The sequence below is a fragment of the Neopsephotus bourkii genome, unplaced genomic scaffold, assembly GCF_033783945.1.
Source record: "Neopsephotus bourkii isolate Nb327-2 ecotype Australia unplaced genomic scaffold, CSIRO-AGI_Nbou_v1 NB_1825, whole genome shotgun sequence".
Taxonomy (NCBI): domain Eukaryota; kingdom Metazoa; phylum Chordata; class Aves; order Psittaciformes; family Psittacidae; genus Neopsephotus; species Neopsephotus bourkii.
In genome coordinates this window covers 9,919,569-9,939,433 of record NW_026902298.1, presented here as the reverse complement: position 1 = coordinate 9,939,433, position 19,865 = coordinate 9,919,569, and the positions used below count along the sequence as shown (strand labels likewise).

At 45.6% G+C, this 19,865-nt stretch overlaps 4 protein-coding genes across 7 annotated transcripts in view; 2 read left to right on the top strand and 2 right to left on the bottom strand.

The window, feature by feature from the left end:
- The window catches only part of CELF1 (CUGBP Elav-like family member 1), a 64,506-nt gene extending 62,414 nt beyond the window's left edge, over window positions 1-2,092 (bottom strand). Inside the window, exon 1 of one of the 4 annotated variants that reach the window (XM_061343650.1) lies at window positions 1,930-2,092. Coding sequence is in view for 1 of the 4 variants with exons in the window: in XM_061343649.1 (XP_061199633.1) it covers window positions 1,263-1,273 (11 nt within the window). In the remaining 3 variants the exon portion in view is untranslated. Of the gene's footprint in view, window positions 1-1,262; window positions 1,367-1,929 lie in introns of those variants that run through there. The other 3 variants (XM_061343651.1, XM_061343649.1, XM_061343652.1) reach the window with 3 other exon arrangements.
- A 109-nt stretch (window positions 2,093-2,201) lies between these two features.
- Window positions 2,202-4,679, top strand: PTPMT1 (protein tyrosine phosphatase mitochondrial 1). The gene is made up of 4 exons (XM_061343665.1): window positions 2,202-2,461; window positions 2,533-2,613; window positions 3,162-3,353; window positions 4,472-4,679. Exons 1-4 carry the CDS (start codon window positions 2,291-2,293, stop codon window positions 4,610-4,612), a joined length of 585 nt encoding a protein of 194 aa, XP_061199649.1. The 5' UTR covers window positions 2,202-2,290; the 3' UTR covers window positions 4,613-4,679.
- Window positions 4,680-4,862: 183 nt separating this feature from the next.
- Window positions 4,863-12,739, bottom strand: KBTBD4 (kelch repeat and BTB domain containing 4). The gene is made up of 4 exons (XM_061343639.1): window positions 12,583-12,739; window positions 9,695-10,315; window positions 7,083-7,189; window positions 4,863-6,502 (listed from the first exon to the last, which is right to left on the bottom strand). Exons 1-4 carry the CDS (start codon window positions 12,599-12,601, stop codon window positions 5,642-5,644), a joined length of 1,608 nt encoding a protein of 535 aa, XP_061199623.1. The 5' UTR covers window positions 12,602-12,739; the 3' UTR covers window positions 4,863-5,641.
- Window positions 12,695-17,984, top strand: NDUFS3 (NADH:ubiquinone oxidoreductase core subunit S3). Its single transcript, XM_061343664.1, has 7 exons — window positions 12,695-12,827; window positions 12,923-12,988; window positions 14,120-14,217; window positions 14,485-14,634; window positions 16,284-16,409; window positions 16,701-16,820; window positions 17,739-17,984. The coding sequence occupies exons 1-7, from the start codon at window positions 12,782-12,784 to the stop codon at window positions 17,904-17,906; spliced, it is 774 nt and encodes a 257-aa protein (XP_061199648.1). The 5' UTR covers window positions 12,695-12,781; the 3' UTR covers window positions 17,907-17,984.
- The last annotated feature ends 1,881 nt before the right edge of the window (window positions 17,985-19,865 follow it).

Here is a 19,865-nt window from a genome sequence, read left to right as displayed (position 1 = left end):
ATGAGATATAAAATTATTGCATATCCTTATGCATATTAACACAACTTTCTAAGCCTGAATCTATTATTTTGTTTCATATTAAAAAAGAAGCAAATATGTAAGGGAAAGCACATAACTAAGGAGGAAGTATCCAGGATTTATTTTTCTCTAATGTAATATTAGAAACTTTGAGAGGGAAAGGAAGAACACAGTGATGACTCAGAAGGGGTGAACGCACTCCACAAACAGCATATACTTTCCAAGAATAAATATCAGCAATAATATTGAAAGTGAGCATATGCTGAAAGAGAACACTAATCATCTTCAAAAATAAAAATAATCCTTCATCTCACTGTATTTTTAAATTCCTGTTTAGGAATTTTACTTGTATACACACCTGCACCTATGTCCCTGAGCAGATACAAGAATACTGAGATCTGTGCTCCTGCCCTGGGGACTTTTCATCTGCAGGAATGCAACTGAACATACTAAAGTTGGAGGATTCACGTTACACCAACCTTCATATTTCCTATCTCAGTGTAATGATGTAAGCAGAATTTTTAAGCATCTACCACAGCAGTAGTATTTCCACAATGCTGCTTCTTAAAGGCTTAGGTCCAGACACAACTCTAGGAAGTACACAGTACTTCATGTAGAGCTGCCAACAACATAGCTGAGGGTAAAGAAAAAGAATCTGATGGATTTATTATAGATATGCAATGCCAAGTCAGTGCAGCAAAATCTATCTCGTGAACTAATCTGCATAAAAGGATACAGAAGAAAGCAAAAGGCACCAGGACATAATATAACAACTATCACCAGTACAAAGACTGGAAGAACACACAGAGAAATGAAATTCAGAATAAATAAATACACGATACTCAGAAAGTCCAAGCTCTTGCAAACCAGAAGCAAAACATACTTCAAACATATAAATCCCCCGCCCCAATTTTTCTGACTCAAATAAACTTCCCGTGAAACACACCTGATGGCCACACTCAAGCAGGACATACAAGAAAGCTGCAACATTTGATAAATGCTCCCTGACAACTTCTGGCAGAAGGGAATGTCTCTGTCTTAAGGGTGAAAACGGCTGGGCTGCAATTCTTTAGGCATTTATAGGAATTAAGGTTTAATGCTTTATTATAATGCTGCCTCTCAACTACCTATTCATGAGCAGCCCTATAAAAATCTCATGCTGCTATCAGCCTTTCCTGCTTCTTCACGTATTTATCATTCATTTTACGTTCTGTCTGTCCTGGTTTATGCATTTCTCTTCTTACTTTATTCCCATGGGGTCCGTCACGCCTTCTCACGCTTGAGACTGCAAATCCTTACACTGTGCTCAAATTCAATCCCCCTGCTTGTGCTTCTCGCACGCCCGAATTGCCTCGCATGCCATCAAACGTTTCACTAGCCCAAAAGACAGACCTCTAATGTGCCCCCAACACGTAACCGCACTGGAGATTAAACCCCCGACCGCTCCCCAGCGCCCGAACCGCCCAGCTCGGCGGGCTAACGGCGGCCGTAGCCCGGGGGAGCCTCTCCCCTGCCCCAAGGCCCGCTAGGGCCCGCCACAGCACCCGCCCCCCCCCCGCCCAATGGCGACACCACCTCGGACTGCGCTCGTACCTACAGCGCCCCCCGCCGCCGCCCCGAGGCCCGGCGGCGCCCGAGGCGCTGTCAGCGCTGGGATCAGATACAACCGGAGGCCTCCGGTTCCGGGCCCTGGAGGGGGCTCCCGAGGGGGCGGCCACCACCCCACTCGGGGTGGCACACACACAGGGCGGCGGCGCCCCACCGGGCCTCTTCCCTTCCGAATCAGGGGTAGGGGAGAGGCGAGCGGGCGGGAACGAGGCGCCCGCCGCAGAGGCTGCCACTGCGGCCCGGCACGAGTGGCCTCACGGCGGGAGCCCCGGGGAACGAGGTGAGAAGGAAAAGAGCCGTTACCTGCGCGATGGAATCGCAGTCTCCGCGGGCTCGGCTGGGCTCGGCTGAGCGCTGTCCCTGCCCGGCCCGGCCCGAGCTCCTCCTGGCGGCCGCCGCCCTCACCTGCCCCCGGGAATCCACCCGCGTCCCGCTCCGCTCCCTGCGCCGCCTCAGGCCGGCTCCGCAAGATGGCGGCGCTTCCGGGAGAGACCACAGCTGGATGGAGGTGGAGGGGCCGGAGCTGTGAGCCCGCCCCCCTCCTACCGACCTTGTACTCCGCGCCCCGCCCGACACCGCCTCACTGCGGCTGCAGGCTCCCCCGCCTCCTCACGCTCAGTGCGCTCGCCCGCCCCTCAGCCGGCGCGGCGCGGCGCTGCCCGCGATGGGGCTGGCGGAGGCGCTGGGCGCCGGCGCGGCGCGGCTGCTCTTTTACCCAACGCTGCTGTACACGGCGGTGCGGGCGCAGCTGCCCGGGTCCCGCCGGCCCTGGTTCCACCGCATCGACGGCGCCGTGCTGCTGGGGGCGCTGCCGCTGCGGGGACGCAGCCGCAGGGTAAGGCGGGAGCGGCGGGGCGGGGCGGGCCGCGTGGGACCGGCAGAGCTTGACGGTGACTGTGCCCGTAGCTGGTGGCGGAGGAGAACGTGCGCGCCGTAGTCACCCTCAATGAGGAGTACGAGACCCGCTTCCTCTGCTGCTCCGCCCAGGTGAGCCCGGGAGCTGCCGGTGCCCCTCAGGGTCTCTTGCCGGTCCGCCCGTCCCGGAGCTGGCGAGGCTTTAGCCGGGATCCTGACAGCGAAGACGCGGTTTTTTCGTACCTAAGCCAACTTCTAACACTGTGCGAGAGGCCGGTAAAAAGTGAGGATGGAAGGGAAGTACTAGAGCTGCAGCGGCGGAGAGGGAAGGGGAGCATTGCATCTATGTACATCACTGTGCACGTACAAGAACACCTTTTGCCTCGGGACGAGATCCCAGCTCCCCTCATTTCCTTCAGCTGAACCACACCTTTTAAGTTCCCTTTAACTTCTCCTTTCTGATAGCCCGCACTGAAGTTTTCATACATCTGGTTTAAAAGAGCCATACACAGAGTGGTTCTATTCTATGGAATGGTTTATATTGACATTAAAAGTCTGCTTACAACCCCACTGAATTTCCCAACTGTCTCAACGGGTTCCAGGTTTTCTTTCTGGAACTAAAAACAACCAACCCCCCCACCCCCCCAATTAACTGATCAAATCTGCTATGTCCATTTCAGGAATGGGAGGCAATGGGAGTGGAGCAACTGCGTCTCAGCACCGTGGATCTAACTGGCGTCCCCACCTTGGAAAACCTCCACAAGGGTGTTGAATTCATTCTGAAACACCGAGCCTGTGGTCACAGTGTCTATGTGCACTGCAAGGCAGGACGCTCCCGCAGTGCCACCATGGTGGCAGCGTATTTAATTCAAGTAAGAAGTATTCAGTGCTAAATGGGGTTTATTTTTGTACAGTCTCAGCAAATACATCCAACCATTACAGTTTGCTTTTGCTTAATAAGCCTGACCATTAATAAGCAGGCGCATTAATGTTCTGTGGAATCATAGAACAGTTTGGGTTGGAAGGGACTTTCAAAGGTCATCTAGTTCCAGCCCCCCTGCAATGAGCAAGGACATCTTCATCTATATCCGGTTGCCCAGAACCACATCCAGCCTGGCCTTGGATGTCTCCAGGCATGGCACATCCGCCATCTCTCTGTGCAGCCTGTGCCAGGATTGTACCACCCTCATTGTGAAGAATGTCTTCTTCACATCCAGCCTGAATCTCCTCTCTTTTAGTTTCAAACGATCATCCCTTATCCTAACAGCAGCTGCTAACAAAGTCTCTCCCCACCTTTCTTATAGGCCCCTTTTAAGAACTGAAAGGCTGCAATAAGATCTCCCCAGAGTCTTGTCTTCTCCAGGCTGAACAACCTCAACTTTCTCAGCCTTTCCTCGTAAGAGAGGTGCTCAATTACATGTATACACAGACACACAGGCACATGTGTATCTACAGCTCTATACATACTACATTTCTTCCCTCCCCTCTAGGTACCTTGATTTTATAGAGTTTGGACTGGAGCCCCAGTTTAGGAGATATCCAGACTCGGACTGATGGTTTGTAGAATGTGACAAATGGAGGTTTTGAATGGTACTTCTGTTCCTAATTCTATGGAGAAACAGATTGAGATGAGAATAGCAATTCACTTGTGAGGGTAGGTTCACTAAGCACATAAACATCAATTTTTGTTCAGATTTTCTCCTTGGTTAGCTGAAATGGTGAACCTTTCTAAGCTTTTCAGTAAATAGAAATCAGGATTAAGAGAAGTGAATTTGGTTTTCTGAGTTCCTGTATGGTCTCTTTTTAACTGACTTATTTCATGAACTTGCATTGATGTTCAGTCCCCGCTGTGAGGAACATGAAGTAAACAAAAGGGGTAAAGCAGCAACTTTTCTAACAACTCTAGTGTTGCCTGTAGCCTCCAGAAAAGCTCCATTAACTCACGCAGGGAGGGAGTGTATTTTCACTTGCAGGGTTTCTGCCTTTTCAGCTGCATCACTGGAGCCCTCAGGAAGCAGTAGAGGCTATTGCCAAGATCCGTCCCCACATCCTCATTCGGCACAAGCAAGTCCAGGTCCTGGAGGCATTTCACAGGAATGTGATTGCTGGGACAACTTCAGAGTGTCAGTAAGATCTACCAAAATCTCTGGTTTGACTGCTTTAAAAGAAACTTACATTTTAATGATTTATGCATTGAACCTTTTGACCACCAATAAAATTTTTACGTATATTACAGTAAAGTTTCATGAAAGCCTTCTTTCCTTATGGCAAATACCTTCATTCTCTTGGAGCCCCACAGTTCTCTCCCACACACAGTATCAGTGCTGAGCTGACCTGCAATCCACAGAAAGTTCTATATTTGCAGCAAAGGAATAGGAAACTCTCAGCAGAGACTTTAATTCCTACCCAAAGGGTTACAGTGCCAACAGAGGGGTACGAGGAAGTGGTCTTAATTCTGTCTTTAATCAACACTACATTATCATTAGATGTTGGGATTCCCTGTACAACAAAGGACGCCAGTGCTCATAAAAACCATCTGTGTCTTTATGCTAGGTGATGACAGAGCAGTAAGCAAGTTGCCAGTTTGTTACCATTCCTCTAGGAGAAGTGCTGAATAATGAAACCTACTTGGGGTCAGCTCTGGTATCTGCTGTAAATATTTCTGCAGTCCCTCCTTCTGAAATAGGGAGGAATGCTTAAATGGATGTCCTCCCTGGAGGACACAGTGGACATCTAACTGTGACTGACATGGCAGCAACACGCAGTCTCCCAGGCAGTTAAAACCAGCAGTTTGGGCCAAGGAAGACATTGTCCGTATGCCATAGGATTTGTTACTGGCAGATTGGTTCCTGGCTAAAAAGGCCACTTGCTGCCGTTTGGGCCTCAAACACAAGCGGCTTGTCATCAAAGGATCAAAGTAATAGCATTTAGTCCACCTGAAATCTAAGATGCAGCCGTTCAACTTTAACAGTGCTATGTAACAGAAGAGGCCCACAGCCAGAAAGCCTGTACTTACTCTGCACAGTATAGAGGATGGGGTCTTTACTGGATGTTGTGAGCTCATAGTAATCGGGACTGGTGCTGAGTGTGGTAGGTGCCTCTGAGCTGCCCAGCAGAATACCATTGCTGCCCTTTCTGTCACTGGGCCTGTTTTTCCTGCTCAGGCCAAGACAAACTGCAGGTTAGTGAGCAGCACTTTGATGCCACTTGTGACTGTTACAACAGAGGTGGCTGGGTTGAGTTTAAAAGTATTTGCGTCACCCTTTTTATAGCGATCACGAAAGACATAGATGCTGCCATTGCAGCTGGCGATTTTCCAGAGGGATGGTACTGAGCTCCAGGCATCTGGCAGGCATAGCCGGGTAAAGCTATCCAGAAGGGGATTATAGCACAGCAGTGAATCCCCCTCGGCTACAATGAACACCACATCCTTGTGTACAGCAGCATGCATGCGGCCTGCAAAAGGCAGTACATATGGCTTCACATGGCATTTCTCTGTGTTGGTATCATAGCACTGAATTAGCCGAGAGGGCTTGGTGAAGAAGTCCAAGTCATTTTCCTCCCCACCCAGCAGGTAAATGACACCATTAAGGTTTACACCTGCAGCTCCAGAAACTGCCACTTCCAACTGGCTGGTCTCTGTCCAGACATTGTCTCGTACTCTGTAATATATGACAGCATTAGAGAGAGTGTCCTGCAGAGTTTTCCCCCCCAGTGAATATATTGCATCCTTGCTTGGCACAGAGACGAGGGTGTGTTGGAGCCTGTCACGAGGCAGAGGAGCACACCATTCCCAGTCTATGGTCGCATTGTTGCATTTCCACATGCGTCGTGGAATGGAGCCACCGACGACATACAGGTCACTACCGTGTTTGCAGGCTGCGGTGATCTGGTGACACAAGCTGTTCTGGCCACTCACGCTTATGGAGTCATCATCAGCACAATGCAGAGAGACGGCCAGTGAATGTGTACGTGATGACTCCTTTCCAATCAGGTAGATGTGAACATTTTCTCCTATCACCTGAGAGAAAGAAGGAGTGTGTCAGCAAAACTTGAGCTGTTTACACAAACAGCAGCGATGCTCAAGACACAAGTTTTCAGCTTAGGACCCACCTGTGGGCCTGAGGTGTGTGATCTGCTTCCCAAGTCCTGCCACCCAACAGCTTTGGAATTCAGATCCACAAAGTCTTTTCAGTATACCAGTCATATCTGACATAGCAGAACAGCAACAGACTTCACTGGAACTCAAAGGTCTGTGGTTTAGGTAAGGCCCGGTTACATCAGTGAGGGAGTAGAGTTATGAGGGGAATGCTCAATTAGGATTTCTGAATGGTCCCTCTGGTAACTGAGCATCTGGTGAAATACGTTATCTGTGGCATTGCTCCAATCACTACTGAAAGCAGCCTCAGGTTACATTAAAAAAGCTGTCAGTGGGGTTACTATCTGTGACAATGAAAGTCTTCCTCACACAGCACCACAAACTTCAATGACATTTGTATTTTGGTTCTTTCAAGTCACACCTGTGAGCAGAATACCCTGCCTTGGGAAGTGTGAAACCAGTAAGTGCTACACCAACACCGGAACAGAAGGGCTTTTTATACCTTCAGACTCGATCGCAGTGTCTCCGAAAAGCCCGCTCGCTCCTCCTTGTTGAAGTTGATCCAGGTTTCTATGGCAACTGTTGGATTCTGAGAACATGGAACGCCATCTGCGGTTTGGGGACAGAAAGGCATTTATTGTAACTAGACAAAGGTGTATGTACTCAGGAACATCCTTTTCCTGTGACTCCCTTCCCCCACTCCCACCTCAAACCCTGCTTTCTAGAGAGGGAAAAAGGATATAGAGACCTATAGATTTTGTCAAGTGTGATCTGCACTGCTAGCCTGATGTCTACATGAAATTAGTTTGGATAAGTATCAGAAGATGGAGCCGCCAGATCTTAACCACTTTGGATGAGTTTCAACAAAAGAACCTGTGTCCAAGAGGAAGAGCAGGAAAGAGAACTTAAATGCTTTGGGATAATGAAAAATACTTTCTTATTTAAGCATTTAGGCAAAATTTCTCTTATTTGAGAATCTCAGCAGCTGCCTTTCTTTCTGGCTGGTCCTAGAAACCCAACTAGCAAGTCATCTGCAGAAATTTTCCTTCTCTGAGCAGTCAGACAGCTGACCCTCAAGACTGACCATCTGCTGTTGCTGCTATCCTCTTAACGTTTGGAAATCCCCAATGAGCTACTGTAGCTTTCCTTAGCAGCATGACTGTAGGAAACACACAACAGACTGCATCAGATTTCAGTGTTTCCAGACATAACTGGAAACTTTGGTCATGCCACAAACTATTGCATCATTGTCATCAGTATGTTACCTAGAACATTTTAGGTATTTACTTCCAGCTTGAAAGCCAGCAATTACGTTTTATGCATTGAAAGGTTTCCTTATGAAGGCTTTCTGATTTTGCAATCTGCTCTCACAACAAACCTTGAATTCAATGATGCTGAAGGCATCAGACAAATTCCAACACTTTTCTTTATACTGGAGGGAAGAGAACAGAGTGTGGAACAAAAGCAGGTATTTCAACTCTATTAGTAAAGGGGATTTCCATAAGCTATCCATTACACATAGCGGCTAAATGGAAAAACTGATTTTGAAATAGGTCCTAGAGTGCAACAAAAGCTTAATAAATTACTACTTCATTAATTTTAATCCTTGCCACTAATAGCTTCCTCTATTTAGTTCACCATTAACTAAACAAAGATGCAGGAACTGTGAAAGAAAAATTTTCCTTACCAGCAGTAGGAGTATATTTCAGATTTCAATCCATTTTATGAGCTAAGTTTTGGCATAAATAGTGAGTAATGTTATTCTACATATGGAAATAGCTGATGCATGAAAAAAAGTTTTATTGAGCAATTATTTTAAGTTAGGACCACAAAAACTGAAGGCCATAGTCCTAAAAACTACAGTTGCTACATGGAATTCCTAGGAAGTTAAAGGTTACTGACCACTATAGCTTTATTTCATGATTTTAGGAATTTAGTTTTTCTTAACAAACTCACAACATTGTTTAAAAAATTCAGCTAGTCATCAAAACTACTCTAATTTTATAATAGTTTTCTTGAGCTATCAGTACGTGTTCTCAGTAGGCTTCTGACTGTGAATTTCTTTAAATGCAATAGAGATAATACAATGCTGTATCTGTAAAGACTCTCATCAACTTTAGAGGCTACTTGAAATCTTGCAGACAGATTTGCCAGTATTCCAAAGCAGCCAGTCATGGCAGGTTTATTGCCATAACAACATATAAAACACATGATACACAAACTGTTTACTCATTTACAAAGTTATTTAATTTAAGCAAGAAAGGAGCAACCTCTCTGCTCCCAAATCCATCACATTTGAATGTCTGAGCTTCTTCTACATCCTTGCTTCCTCTATCAATGATACATAAATGCACAAAAATGAAGTTGTGACTGTAGCATCATAAAGAGTTTTTCAAGCACTTGCTGTACCTGCTGTGGCAGCAGAGAAACTTTAAGGATTGGTGGCAGTTGGACTAAGTTTTTGATGTATTAAAGCATCCTTCACAGCACTGAGTCACTGCATTATTACTGGGGAAGGCTATTACCTTGACAAGAAGGGTAATTACTGTATTACCTAAGATGTTACAATGCCTCTATTTCAGGCAGCTGACTGCCTAGCCTGAAGAATCCTAACAATTATATACAATTGCTAACAACACTAACATAAGTCTTAAAAATATAGCTTGTCCTCAAGCCTTCTTACAAATGCTGAGTTGTTGCATTATTATGTTAAATGATTACAAACTAAAGAATGATACTTTAATAAAATGTCCATTTCTGGTAATGCTTCTTTGGTTTACTTTTAATGCAAACCAAAATACAACAAATTGTTGAAAGTCACTAAGTTATGTTTAAAAAGCCTGTAATTTATCTGACCTGTTGACTCAGGAACTACTGGGAATTACCAGCATCCTCTGTGCCCCTTTTCTATAGTTTAGATGCTTCATGTCCAGTAACAATGAATAGTTTTTTTTTTCTCATCAGGTTATCCAGAATGTTTTGCTTTGCTTAGCTTAGCCAAGCCTCTGAATAGACAGTGATTATGAAAGCTTGGATCTTTCCATCTATTTTGTTCAACCCCTAATACACTCTCTTTCTACATCCACATGATGGCTAGTCCCAAGCACTCCTTACCTGTAAGGATGTCTGTCAGTAGGCGGAGAGGCAGGTGTAGGAACTCCTCTGTGTCTTGCAGTTGAGACAAATGTGACTTTGCACAGTGTTTGGCAGCTGTGTAGAGCTCCATGTCACTGTGTTGATCTGCCAACCACATGACCTGCAGACAGTTCCTAACCTGCACCGTACGGGCCAGAAAACGGGAGCACTCTTCAAAAAGGGCAGTCAGCTGGTACATGTCTGCCACTTCGTAGGTTTCCTGCAACTCCTCTGCCCTCAGCTTTACAGTCCCATGGTAAATATAGTCCACAAGGAGCTGAAAGACACTCTCACTAACATCCTGCAGCTCAATCACCCGGTTGTGGGCCTCCTTTAAGTTGGAAGTAAACATAGAACGAAAAAAGCAGCTCTGAGCAGAGAGGACCAAGCGGTGCAGCTGGAATTCTTTGCCTTCCACTGATATTGTAACATCAGCAAAGAGCTCATCCTCCAAGCATAATTTCATAATACCCTGGGCCACACGGCCTGAGTGAGAGCGGTCGGTGAAGGTGTAGTTCACAAAGTAGTTTTCTTCTGCAGAGGAGCCTCCAGTCTCTTCTGATGAATCCATGGTGCTGCACAGATCAGACCTCCAGCAATCTGTAAAATCACAATAATTACATGTCTTTCTCCACTAACAAGATTATGCAGGGTACAGGGAAAAATCAAACATATTGGTAAGAGGCCAGCATATTTATGCTGAATATAAATAGTGCAGGCAGAAACTTCTGCTTGAACTTCAGAATCTCAAACAACAAATGAGAAGTTGGCATGATTAAAATTATAATATATACCAAACTTCCAGTACAGTGAGCATCATGTCCCAGCAGAACTGGGAGACGTGCATAGCTTTTCACAACCCATTTCACTAACACAATGAAATGCAGCAACAGTTATTCAAGTGGAAAGACCAGCAACCATCCTAGGCAACTTGGGAAGCCAAAAAAAAAAACGTGGCAGCACTATAGCTGGGCTAGATGGAAAAAGGATTACAGTATCATACTAACAGAGAGCACAGACAGCAGTTCATATCATCAGGAGTTAATTACCATCCAGAACCAACACAATGCAGTGGTATTAATAAGTGAACTTGGTTTTACCCAAATGATGCATGAGAAGTCTGCCGGACATAACCACCAATCCTTCAAGCTAACCAAATGAGATAACTGATGGTTACACCCATTTCGTTAATGTGCCAGACACCTTTAGCATGCAAAATAAGCTGTCAGATGTTCTTAGCCACTTTTTCCCAAGGGGCAAGAACTCAGTTTAAAACATAACACCTCTTACTAGGTACCAGAGATTGTTGCAGAGCTCCAAGAAGACTGTGGGTTGAAAAACCTTCTGAATCAGAGAAGGACTCCTGTAAAGAGCTGCTTTTTGACATGGGTCTTGAAAGTATTATGAGCAAATACGTGCCTGCCTTCATTCACTTTATTTTAACACCTCAACTGTCAGCCATGGTGACTCATAGCACAAACTTCTTCAATTAATACTGAACATGATTTCCAGTACAGTGGTTCCCAAACATGGGATTCTTCTCCAGGAGATTTACAGTTATTCTTCCAGGCTTTATTTGTCAAACATGCAACTTTTTACAATAGCTGTGCTTAATACAGGAAGGCTCCTCCTTCTTTGCTTGACTTCTGTTCACAGAAGTCTACAACCCTAGAAGTCCATCCCATCCCTGACGATTGCCTGCCTTAATCATACCTTTAGTGTGAATTTACAACAATTCTGGTCTGTCTGAAAAGTACCTGTATATTAGCCTGTAAGAGACTGGGGAACTGCAATTAGCACAGAACACACAGGTACTAAGTACGAGCTTATGCTGCAGATGGGCTCCCACTTCAGTTAAGACTCTCAATCCCAGGAAATCAAGGTGCTTTGCAGCCTAGCATGCCAAAGTGACCACTCAGAGCATCAGGATATGGATGGATGAACCACTCTTTCCTCTTGACATAGCAGAGTCAGCTGCCTCCACCACCCCGTGCAATTTCCAGAGGGCTAGTGCCAAGTCACTAAGGAAATGCCAACAACAGCTAAAGACTACTGTAAACCTCACACCCTTCTTTGTAAACACAAAGCTGCCCTTTGCATCCATGGCATCTCCACTACAGAGAGGTGTAGGAACAGTAAAGTGTCCCATGAATCAAAATCTTACACTCCATCGGGAGTCACCACTTCCCTGGGGAGATTATTCCAATGGCTGATTATTATCATATTATGAAAAATTTTCCTCATGCCCAACCAGAATCTCCCCAGGAGTAACTTGTGCCCATCACTCCTTGTCTTTTCCATCTAACTCCTTGTAAAAAGTGAGTCTCCACTTTCTTTATAGCCACCCTCTAAATACTGGGACGTGGTGATAAGGTCTCTCCTAAGCCTTCTTTTCTCTAGGCTGACAAGCCCTGCTCTCTCAGCCCTTCCTCATGTGGCTTCCCACTCCTTGCATCATCTCTGTGGCCACTCTGTGACCCTCTCCAGCCTGTCCACACCTTTTTTGCATAGTGGGGACCAAAACTTAACACAGTATTCCAGATACGGCCTGACTAGAGCACAGCAGTGTGATAATGACGGTGTAACCAACAGCAGGCACACCTACTGCTTTTCCTCCTTGCTCCTAACAGCGCCCGGGATCAGCGAACCCACATACACAACCGACAGCGGCTTCGCGCTTGGAAGGCTGGGGCGAGGGGGTCTGCTTGAAATGCCAATTCCCAGGAAAGCAAAGCCCCCCGTTACGGCCACATTAACGCCATGGAAACCGCTGGCGAGCCGCCTCGACCCCGCAGCTCTGCTCCAGCCCGGGGCCATTCGCACCCTCCGGCGGCCGCACCCCCACAGAGTTCCCCGCGCTCACCCACCTGCGGCGCCTCCCTTCATGCCGCCGACACGGGAGCCTGATCCGCGCTCCGCACCCCTCGCCCTGCGCCAGGCGCCGCCAGCCACCCCCCGCTTCCGCCCACCGAGCCGGAAGCGTCCCCGAGAGGTTCCTGGCGCGCTTCCGCCCCGCGGCGCTTTCCGCTTCCGGTCCGTGTCCTTGCCCGTCCGTGTCACGGCGGGATGCTGGTGGCGGCGGCGCGGGGCTTGGCAAGGGCCGCGCTGCGAGGTGAGGGCTCCCGGGGGGTAGCTGCGGGGCCAGGGCAGCCCAATGGCCGCGGGGCGGTCGGTCGGTGAGTGAGACGTGTCCGTTTCTCTCTGCAGCTGGCGCAGGCCCGGCGGCGGCGGTCCAGGCCCGGCTGACGGGGAGCTCCGCCACAGAGACTCGCCGTGAGTGAGGGGGAGCGAGGCGAGGGCCTTGCGGTTGGAGCCGTTGGTTGGGTTGGGAGCAGTGAAAGAGACCATGTCATGGCGCTGTTACCTCCCGGCTGCTCGTCTTTGGGGTGCTTGTCTGCCCTCAGGACGTTCTTGTGTGGTGGAACCTTTTTGATTGTTCTCACTGGGAAAAATGAGCCCTTGGGGAAAAGCTTATAGCAGTGTTGCGACAGGATGAGGGGTAGAGGTTTTAAAAGAGAAGAGATTCAGGCTGGACATGAGGAAGAAATTCTCCACAATGAGGATGGTAAAGCACTGGCACAGGTTGCCCAGAGAGGTGGTGGATGCACCATCCCTGGAGGCATTCAGGGCCAGGCTGGATGTGGTTCTGGGCAACCTGATCTAGATGAAGGTGTCCCTGCTCATTGTAGGGGGTTGGACTGGATGACCTTTGAAAGTCCCTTCCAACCTAAACTGTTCTATGACTCCTCTTGTGTCCAGTTAGAATCTCCTCAGGAATAATTTGTGCCCATCACCTCTTGTCTTTTCCGTGTGATTCCTTGTAAAAAGGGAGTCTCTGTCTTGTTTGTAATCCTGCAAGTTCTGCCAGCCTTAAGTGGTGAAGCTAGAACTGGAACACTTGATAAAATCTGCACTTTTAAATGGCTAAAAGACCACAATCTTCCCCTTAGGTACTGTGGTATCTTCTGTTATCCTCTTGAAAGGTTTTGATTTTAGTAGGTCTTCACTCTGAAAATGTATTTTGCAATTGCTGTAAATCCATCATCTTGTGCACCTTTCCTTCTGCTGTAAAGTGCCCAAGGCAAAATTGTTTAGCACTAACAGAAGCTTCCTTCCTTAAAGTCTCTAGTTCCATGCTCTGTGTACCACAACACATATATGTAGCTATAGTCTTGTCTCTGTTGCAGCATCCTGTATATTTTACTATGTTGTTTTTAACTTCAGATTTACCATAAATAAACATTGCAGGGTACCTAAACCTGAAGCTGCCTGGTTTCTGCCAGAATTACTGACAGCTAGACTGCTACAAGGGATTTGTAAGTCAGGGATAGGAGTTGCTGCTCTTCTTTCTGTAGCTTTCTGTATTCCCTGCCATAATTTTGGGAACTTTATTTTTCTCCTTAGCTACTGTCAGACCAAAAAATGAAGTAGAACAGAAGCAGCTGTGTGCTTTTGGGGAATATGTGGCTGAGATTATGCCCAAGTATATCCAGCAAGCACAGGTAGGTGCTGTTCGAGAAGTTATTTTCGTAGGGGGGACAGATCTTGGTGAACATACTACTTTTTTGTTAGCTGTTTTCAGAAGGTGCTCCAGGGAAGAAAAACGGTCAGAATTGTATAAAGTTACTGCCATTATTAAGCCCCTTTATCTGCTGTCGTTGTGTGTCTGCTGTACCATATACTGTCTTTCTTTGGGTGTTCTGCTGGATTCAGCATAATGCTCAATCCTGTTGGTGTTTGTGCTCATGTCCTTTCCACTCTTTCATCAGGTGACCTGTTTCAATGAGCTGGAACTTTTGATCCATCCAGATGGGATCATTCCAGTTCTGACCTTCCTTCGAGACCACACTAATGCCCAGTTCAAATCCTTGGCTGACTTGACTGCAGTTGATGTCCCGTCTCGGCAGTATCGCTTTGAGGTAAGAACTGCTCATAGGTACAGGATTTGGAGAGTTTCACAAATGTTGGTGGTTGTGGGTGCTCTTGCAACTCTGATCACATTGTTTTGCTTCCTGACAATGGAGAAAAAAAATCTACTCTGAAATGCTGGGTTTTGTTTCATCTGTGGATTGTGGAAGCAGTAGCAGAACTTATAACTGCCTGGGTTCTTAGTCTGGTTTTCCTTTTGTGCTCTGCTGAAATTCTCTCTCTTGCTTTGGTTTGGTTTGTTTGTTTTGTGATTTGTTTTGTTTGTTCTGTCTTCTGTTTTGGTTTTACCAAATTGTCTATAGACTTCTTTCTGGCCAGATGTGAACTGGTGCTCGTCCTTCTTCCAGTTAGGCTTCTCAGCTGCTGTTATAGTTTTAATCTTTAAAACAAACCAAAAAAGTATTTAGTTGCTTTAAAAAAACATTGCCTGAAAGTCGGTACCATACAGGACATGAGGCAGATTTTCAGTAACCTATCAGAAGACTTTGGGCACTGAACTTCCAGTTCAGTGACTTTCAATGAATATTGGAGATTTGGTTCCCCCAAATGCTTTTGAATATCTCAATTTACAGCTTTTGAGCTGCAAAAGAATTGCAGCTGCAGATTCTTCTGACTTAGCATATGGTCTTTACACTATTAGAAAACTTTGTTCACATTACTGTAGTTTAACTTAGGAAGATCTTTAAAAAGCAGTGGCACAAAACACCCGGGACTCGTGCTGTAGAGGCTGGCTATGGTTTAGGTAGCCTTATGGACGAAGAGACAGTCTGACTTACTGTGTCTTATCTGGGCAGACTGTCTTTTGGGCAAGAGAAGTAAATTGGTAGACTTTTAGTTTCCAGAAAATAAGGGTAATGAAAAGTAGCTGATTTGTTTCCCTCCTTTGGTTTATCTTGTGGGATTAAATCATTTACAGCTGCTCAGAAAGCGAGGGGTGACAGGTTTGCCTTAGCTATATTAGCTAACCAGATGGCTTTTGTTTTCAGATGTAGCTCCTTCTTGCTTTCCTAATAACAGCTTTGACTTTTGGTAACATATTTTGTGATTAGGCAAAAATCTTGAGAGTTGTAGAGAGAGTTTCTTTAACTCAGAGGCCTCTTCACAGAGGCAGTATCAAACAAGGCTACACAACTTCTTACAAAGGTTTGGGGTTTTTTTCAGTCTGCTTGTAGTAAGTATTCCTGCCCCCCTGCACTGGAGCTTCTAGTAATCTTCCTGAGCAGCCTTTTTATTAGTACTTCATCACCAAAAGAGGTAGAAGTTTTCCTTCATATCCAACTTACCTACTGAAAATTAAGGGTATTTCTTCTTAGCTTTCCCCACTGGATGCTGAGAGTAATTTTTGGCTGTTTTCTTTGTCAAGTGTCTCCCTCCCTTCAGTATTGTCTTTAAGATTTAGTGTCTCTCTTCAGCTCTTCGTCAGTCATGTTTACCAAGTCTCACATGATTTTTGTTGCTCTTCTAAGAACCAAAGTGTAAACTGTTGGAACCGCAGTTGTAATACTGTCTTTTAGTGCCCAGCACTAAATGTGTTTCTGCTGATAAAGAGTATTTGAAATAGTCTTTGTGTGCCTTTTCTTATGGCAAAGAGAGCCATAAATGCCATACAAGACCAGTGTCTTCCCCTACTCTGCTTCAGATTGTGTACAATCTCCTGTCTCTGCGGTTCAACAGTCGGATCCGGGTGAAGACGTACACTGATGAGCTGACACCCATTGACTCAGCAGTGTCTGTGCACAAGGCAGCAAACTGGTATGAAAGAGAGGTGAGTGCCACTGTGCTTGGGAGCAGAGTCTTTGTGGAGAGGGGCTGTGTTTTCCTGATTAAACTGACTCCCAGGGCCCTGATGAAGAAAGAGGGAAGTGTTTCCCTGGCTGCGTTTTCAGAATAGGAGATAAAAGGGTGTTTGATTTGCTTTGGAATGAGTTCCTGCATCAGTTTTGCTGGCACTACGCAAAGCTGGGCATGTAACTAAAGTTTTATGGACGTAATACATGATGGTTTGGGTGTGTTTTTTCTCTAATCTAATTAATTTACTTGGCTCTCTTCCATTTAGGTGTGGGACATGTTTGGTGTTTTCTTTGCCAACCACCCTGACCTAAGGCGAATCCTCACAGACTATGGGTTTGAGGGCCATCCTTTCCGGAAGGACTTTCCACTCTCTGGTTACGTGGAGGTAGGAGAAATGCCCATGTCTAAATTTATCAAATCTCTCCAATACTGTGCTCTCTGCTACTGACCATAGTAATATAAAATCCTTTTCCAAAAAGCACTAGGGATATTTCACTTGTGTGTATGCCATAAAAGTTGTATAGATATCTTACATGCAGATTTGAAGTCATCACAAAGTATCATCTGTAATAATCTGTATCATCTGTCTCAGCCTAAAGCCAGAGACATGGAGCAGATTTCATGTAATGTGTACCAAACACAATTGTCAGGCAGGGGAAGTGCTTCTGCTTCTAGCATGTCTTCTGGAAGATTAAACTTTCCACTGCAAAACTGGAGATTCCCAGAGGAATAAAGGACCGAACTGGTTTTAATGCAGTTTTGAACTCCACTTTGTTGAGTTTTTGTAGGCCCAGATTATAAAACTAGTTGAGGTATCCTCACTGATAAAGCAAGCTGGTCATTACTGTTGGTACTCACCTGTGTTTCACCCTGTTTGCCTTTTTGTCCCATATTCTGAGCATTATGATAAGAAACACAACTGAAACCTAACAGCTCTATTATAAAGATTCATGAGGGTAGTCCCCAGCTATGCCAGGTGGATGGGCCACCTTATTTCAGTGACTCAGGAGAAATTCCTTTGTCATATGACAAACTGAATGTGTTATTCTATGTGGACTCATATGGACTGTAGGCTGGGCTCTCAGGGTCATTAGTCAGGACACCTGAGCTATGTGGTAGCAAAGAGAAGGGTTTTCCTGTAGAGTCCAGAGATCTGTGACAGGGGCCTGTGGCCTATCCATGGCATAAGAAGTAGGATTCCCTTTACTGGAGGGTGGTGTGGATCATTACTGTATACAGCTAATAGCAGAGATGCTGTGGGGACTGTGAAAATGATTGGTCTGTGTCCTTTGCACTATTCTAGGTGCGGTATGACGATGAAGTGAAACGGGTAGTGGCAGAGCCTGTGGAGCTAACTCAGGAGTTTCGCAAATTTGATCTGAATAGTCCTTGGGAGGCATTTCCTGCGTATCGTCCAGCTCCAGAAACCCTGAAAATAGAAGCAGGAGCCAAGAAAGAAGATGCAAAATAGCAGCAGAATGGAGCGGATGCTCTGCACCATCCTTTCTGTTCTTACATAGTATTTATGATAATAAAAATTGATACGAGAGTCCTGCTGTTGTGGTCAGATGAATAATGTTGTTTTCAGTGAAAAGCACAGGGTGAGAGATGCTAATTTACAATCCTGATAATCCAGCTGGTAGATGTTTATCTGCTGCTTCAAGCTGTAAAACACTGGATTTGTCTCTTTTGGTTTGCAAATTGAGTGGAGTCCAGGAATTCCCTGTGGCTAAATGCCTTGTGTGCACTGCTTCTGCTAACTGTCCCTGCAGGCATAAATCATAACCTGAGCCCTGTACTGAAAGCAGCTGTTTAGCTTAAGCAGTGGGACAGCAGTATCTCAGCTCCAAGATGGGTGTTGGGAAGAAGCTAATAATATACCAAACAGGCAAAGCTTTTGTAAGTGATTCTAATACAGTTATTAGGACAACACAAGACGTACCTGGATACAGAGCAAAACAGTTGCGGAAATCTCTGTGTTGTTTCCATGGGAGTAAGGTCAGTGCTTGTTCTGGCAGAATGAAGAGTTGCAGGTAACTTCTCACATGCCACTTCTCATCCTGGCTTTTTCTTCACAACTGGGAGTCCTTCTCCAGCATCTTCAAACTGCTTTTTCCTGCAGTCAAAAAAACCTCTCTTCCCTTGTGCCATAGATGAGAGTATGCCTTTTTTATCACTACTCCAGTTATTTTGAGCTGTATGATATAATAGCATTACCACTATCTTCGCTGTTGTGGAAAATCTCAGCTGTCTCCAAAAAAAGTTGGAAAAACACTGTCTCAGTCCACCCACCACCTGTTTGAATGGGATAACATTACAGCAGTCGTCAATTAATAATGTCCCTTGTCCTTAGTCCAGAAAATGCATAACTCAGTTCTGTGTTAGGAAGCTGAGTGACTTCATTAAGATCTCAAAACTATTGTATAAGAGATTCATAAAATCATTCACAAGCTGTTTGTAGAGATTCCCTGCATCATTACTTAAGCTTTTAACTTCTAAAAGCACTAACTAAAAAAGGGGTTTTGGGGAGGCTAGAGTATGGGATGGAGCAAGGTGTAGGACAATAGTCACTTCAATTAAGGAAAAAGAAGGGACAAGTACTCATTGTAACTAGAATGTGATCAGTTTTCAAGAACAAAGAGCTGAACTGTATGGTAAGAATTGGGTCTCATGTTTGTCTCTTTCCACCCCAGCCTTGTAAGCATGGACTCCTTAAATTCCTTTCTTGTTGTTTCTCTAATTTGCTTCAGGCTGCAGTGGCAGGCAGCATTTGGCATGTGACTCACAACAGTGGTCTCTAGTTAAAGTTAATAGCATTTGCCACTCACCTTCAAAGTTAAAGCTCTACAGGAAAGAGAGAGGAACACAGATCAGCAGAAGTTTGGGGGTTTATACAATTCTCAGCTTCGCTTTGGATCTGACATCAATTGAGCTGATTAAATAGGAAACGTACTTTTAGTCCTTGCTGCGACATGTTCCACAGCTGGTTCTGTTTTCTGGTGCGGTGGCTCTTTTTGCATGCTGATGCCTATTGCACAAGACAGAAAATTCCTGGCACCACTTCTGTTGCTGTGAAAATTCTTTTTAAAGCACATTTCCTCCCATGTTCTCCCTCCCTCATCCCAGGTTTTCTGAGGCACCGTGCCAAGTCTCATGGTCTGTATCATGTAAAAAATATGTGTTTCCCAGTATGTTAGGTCAGAAGACTGATGGTGGCAGGAACAGAAGGAAAACTAACATTTAAACATGATGTTTGTGCAGAAGGAGAATTTGACATCAAAAAATGTTAGACACAATGCCCTGTCAAGTTAAACAGCATGTAAGCTTTGCTGAAGAATGTGTGCACTGGAGAACTAGCTAGCCCTGTGGGGACAGGCATGGCTCCAGCAGGTCTTTATTATGTGGCATAGTTGCTAATGGACCCAAATCT

Bases quoted from the DNA above. Each gene is read 5' to 3' on its own strand.
- PTPMT1 (XM_061343665.1), top strand. From the start codon at position 2,291: ATGGGGCTGGCGGAGGCGCTGGGCGCCGGCGCGGCGCGGCTGCTCTTT. The intron at 2,462-2,532 runs GTAAGGCGGGAG...CTGTGCCCGTAG, and splicing joins TGCGGGGACGCAGCCGCAGG to CTGGTGGCGGAGGAGAACGT. The intron at 2,614-3,161 runs GTGAGCCCGGGA...TGTCCATTTCAG, and splicing joins TCCTCTGCTGCTCCGCCCAG to GAATGGGAGGCAATGGGAGT.
- KBTBD4 (XM_061343639.1), bottom strand. The intron at 7,190-9,694 runs GTAAGGAGTGCT...CCCAAACCGCAG, and splicing joins ACTGACAGACATCCTTACAG to ATGGCGTTCCATGTTCTCAG. The intron at 6,503-7,082 runs GTATAAAAAGCC...TCTTTCTCTCAG, and splicing joins CACTGCGATCGAGTCTGAAG to GTGATAGGAGAAAATGTTCA.
- NDUFS3 (XM_061343664.1), top strand. From the start codon at position 12,782: ATGCTGGTGGCGGCGGCGCGGGGCTTGGCAAGGGCCGCGCTGCGAG. The intron at 12,989-14,119 runs GTGAGTGAGGGG...TTTTCTCCTTAG, and splicing joins CTCCGCCACAGAGACTCGCC to CTACTGTCAGACCAAAAAAT. The intron at 16,821-17,738 runs GTAGGAGAAATG...GCACTATTCTAG, and splicing joins CACTCTCTGGTTACGTGGAG to GTGCGGTATGACGATGAAGT.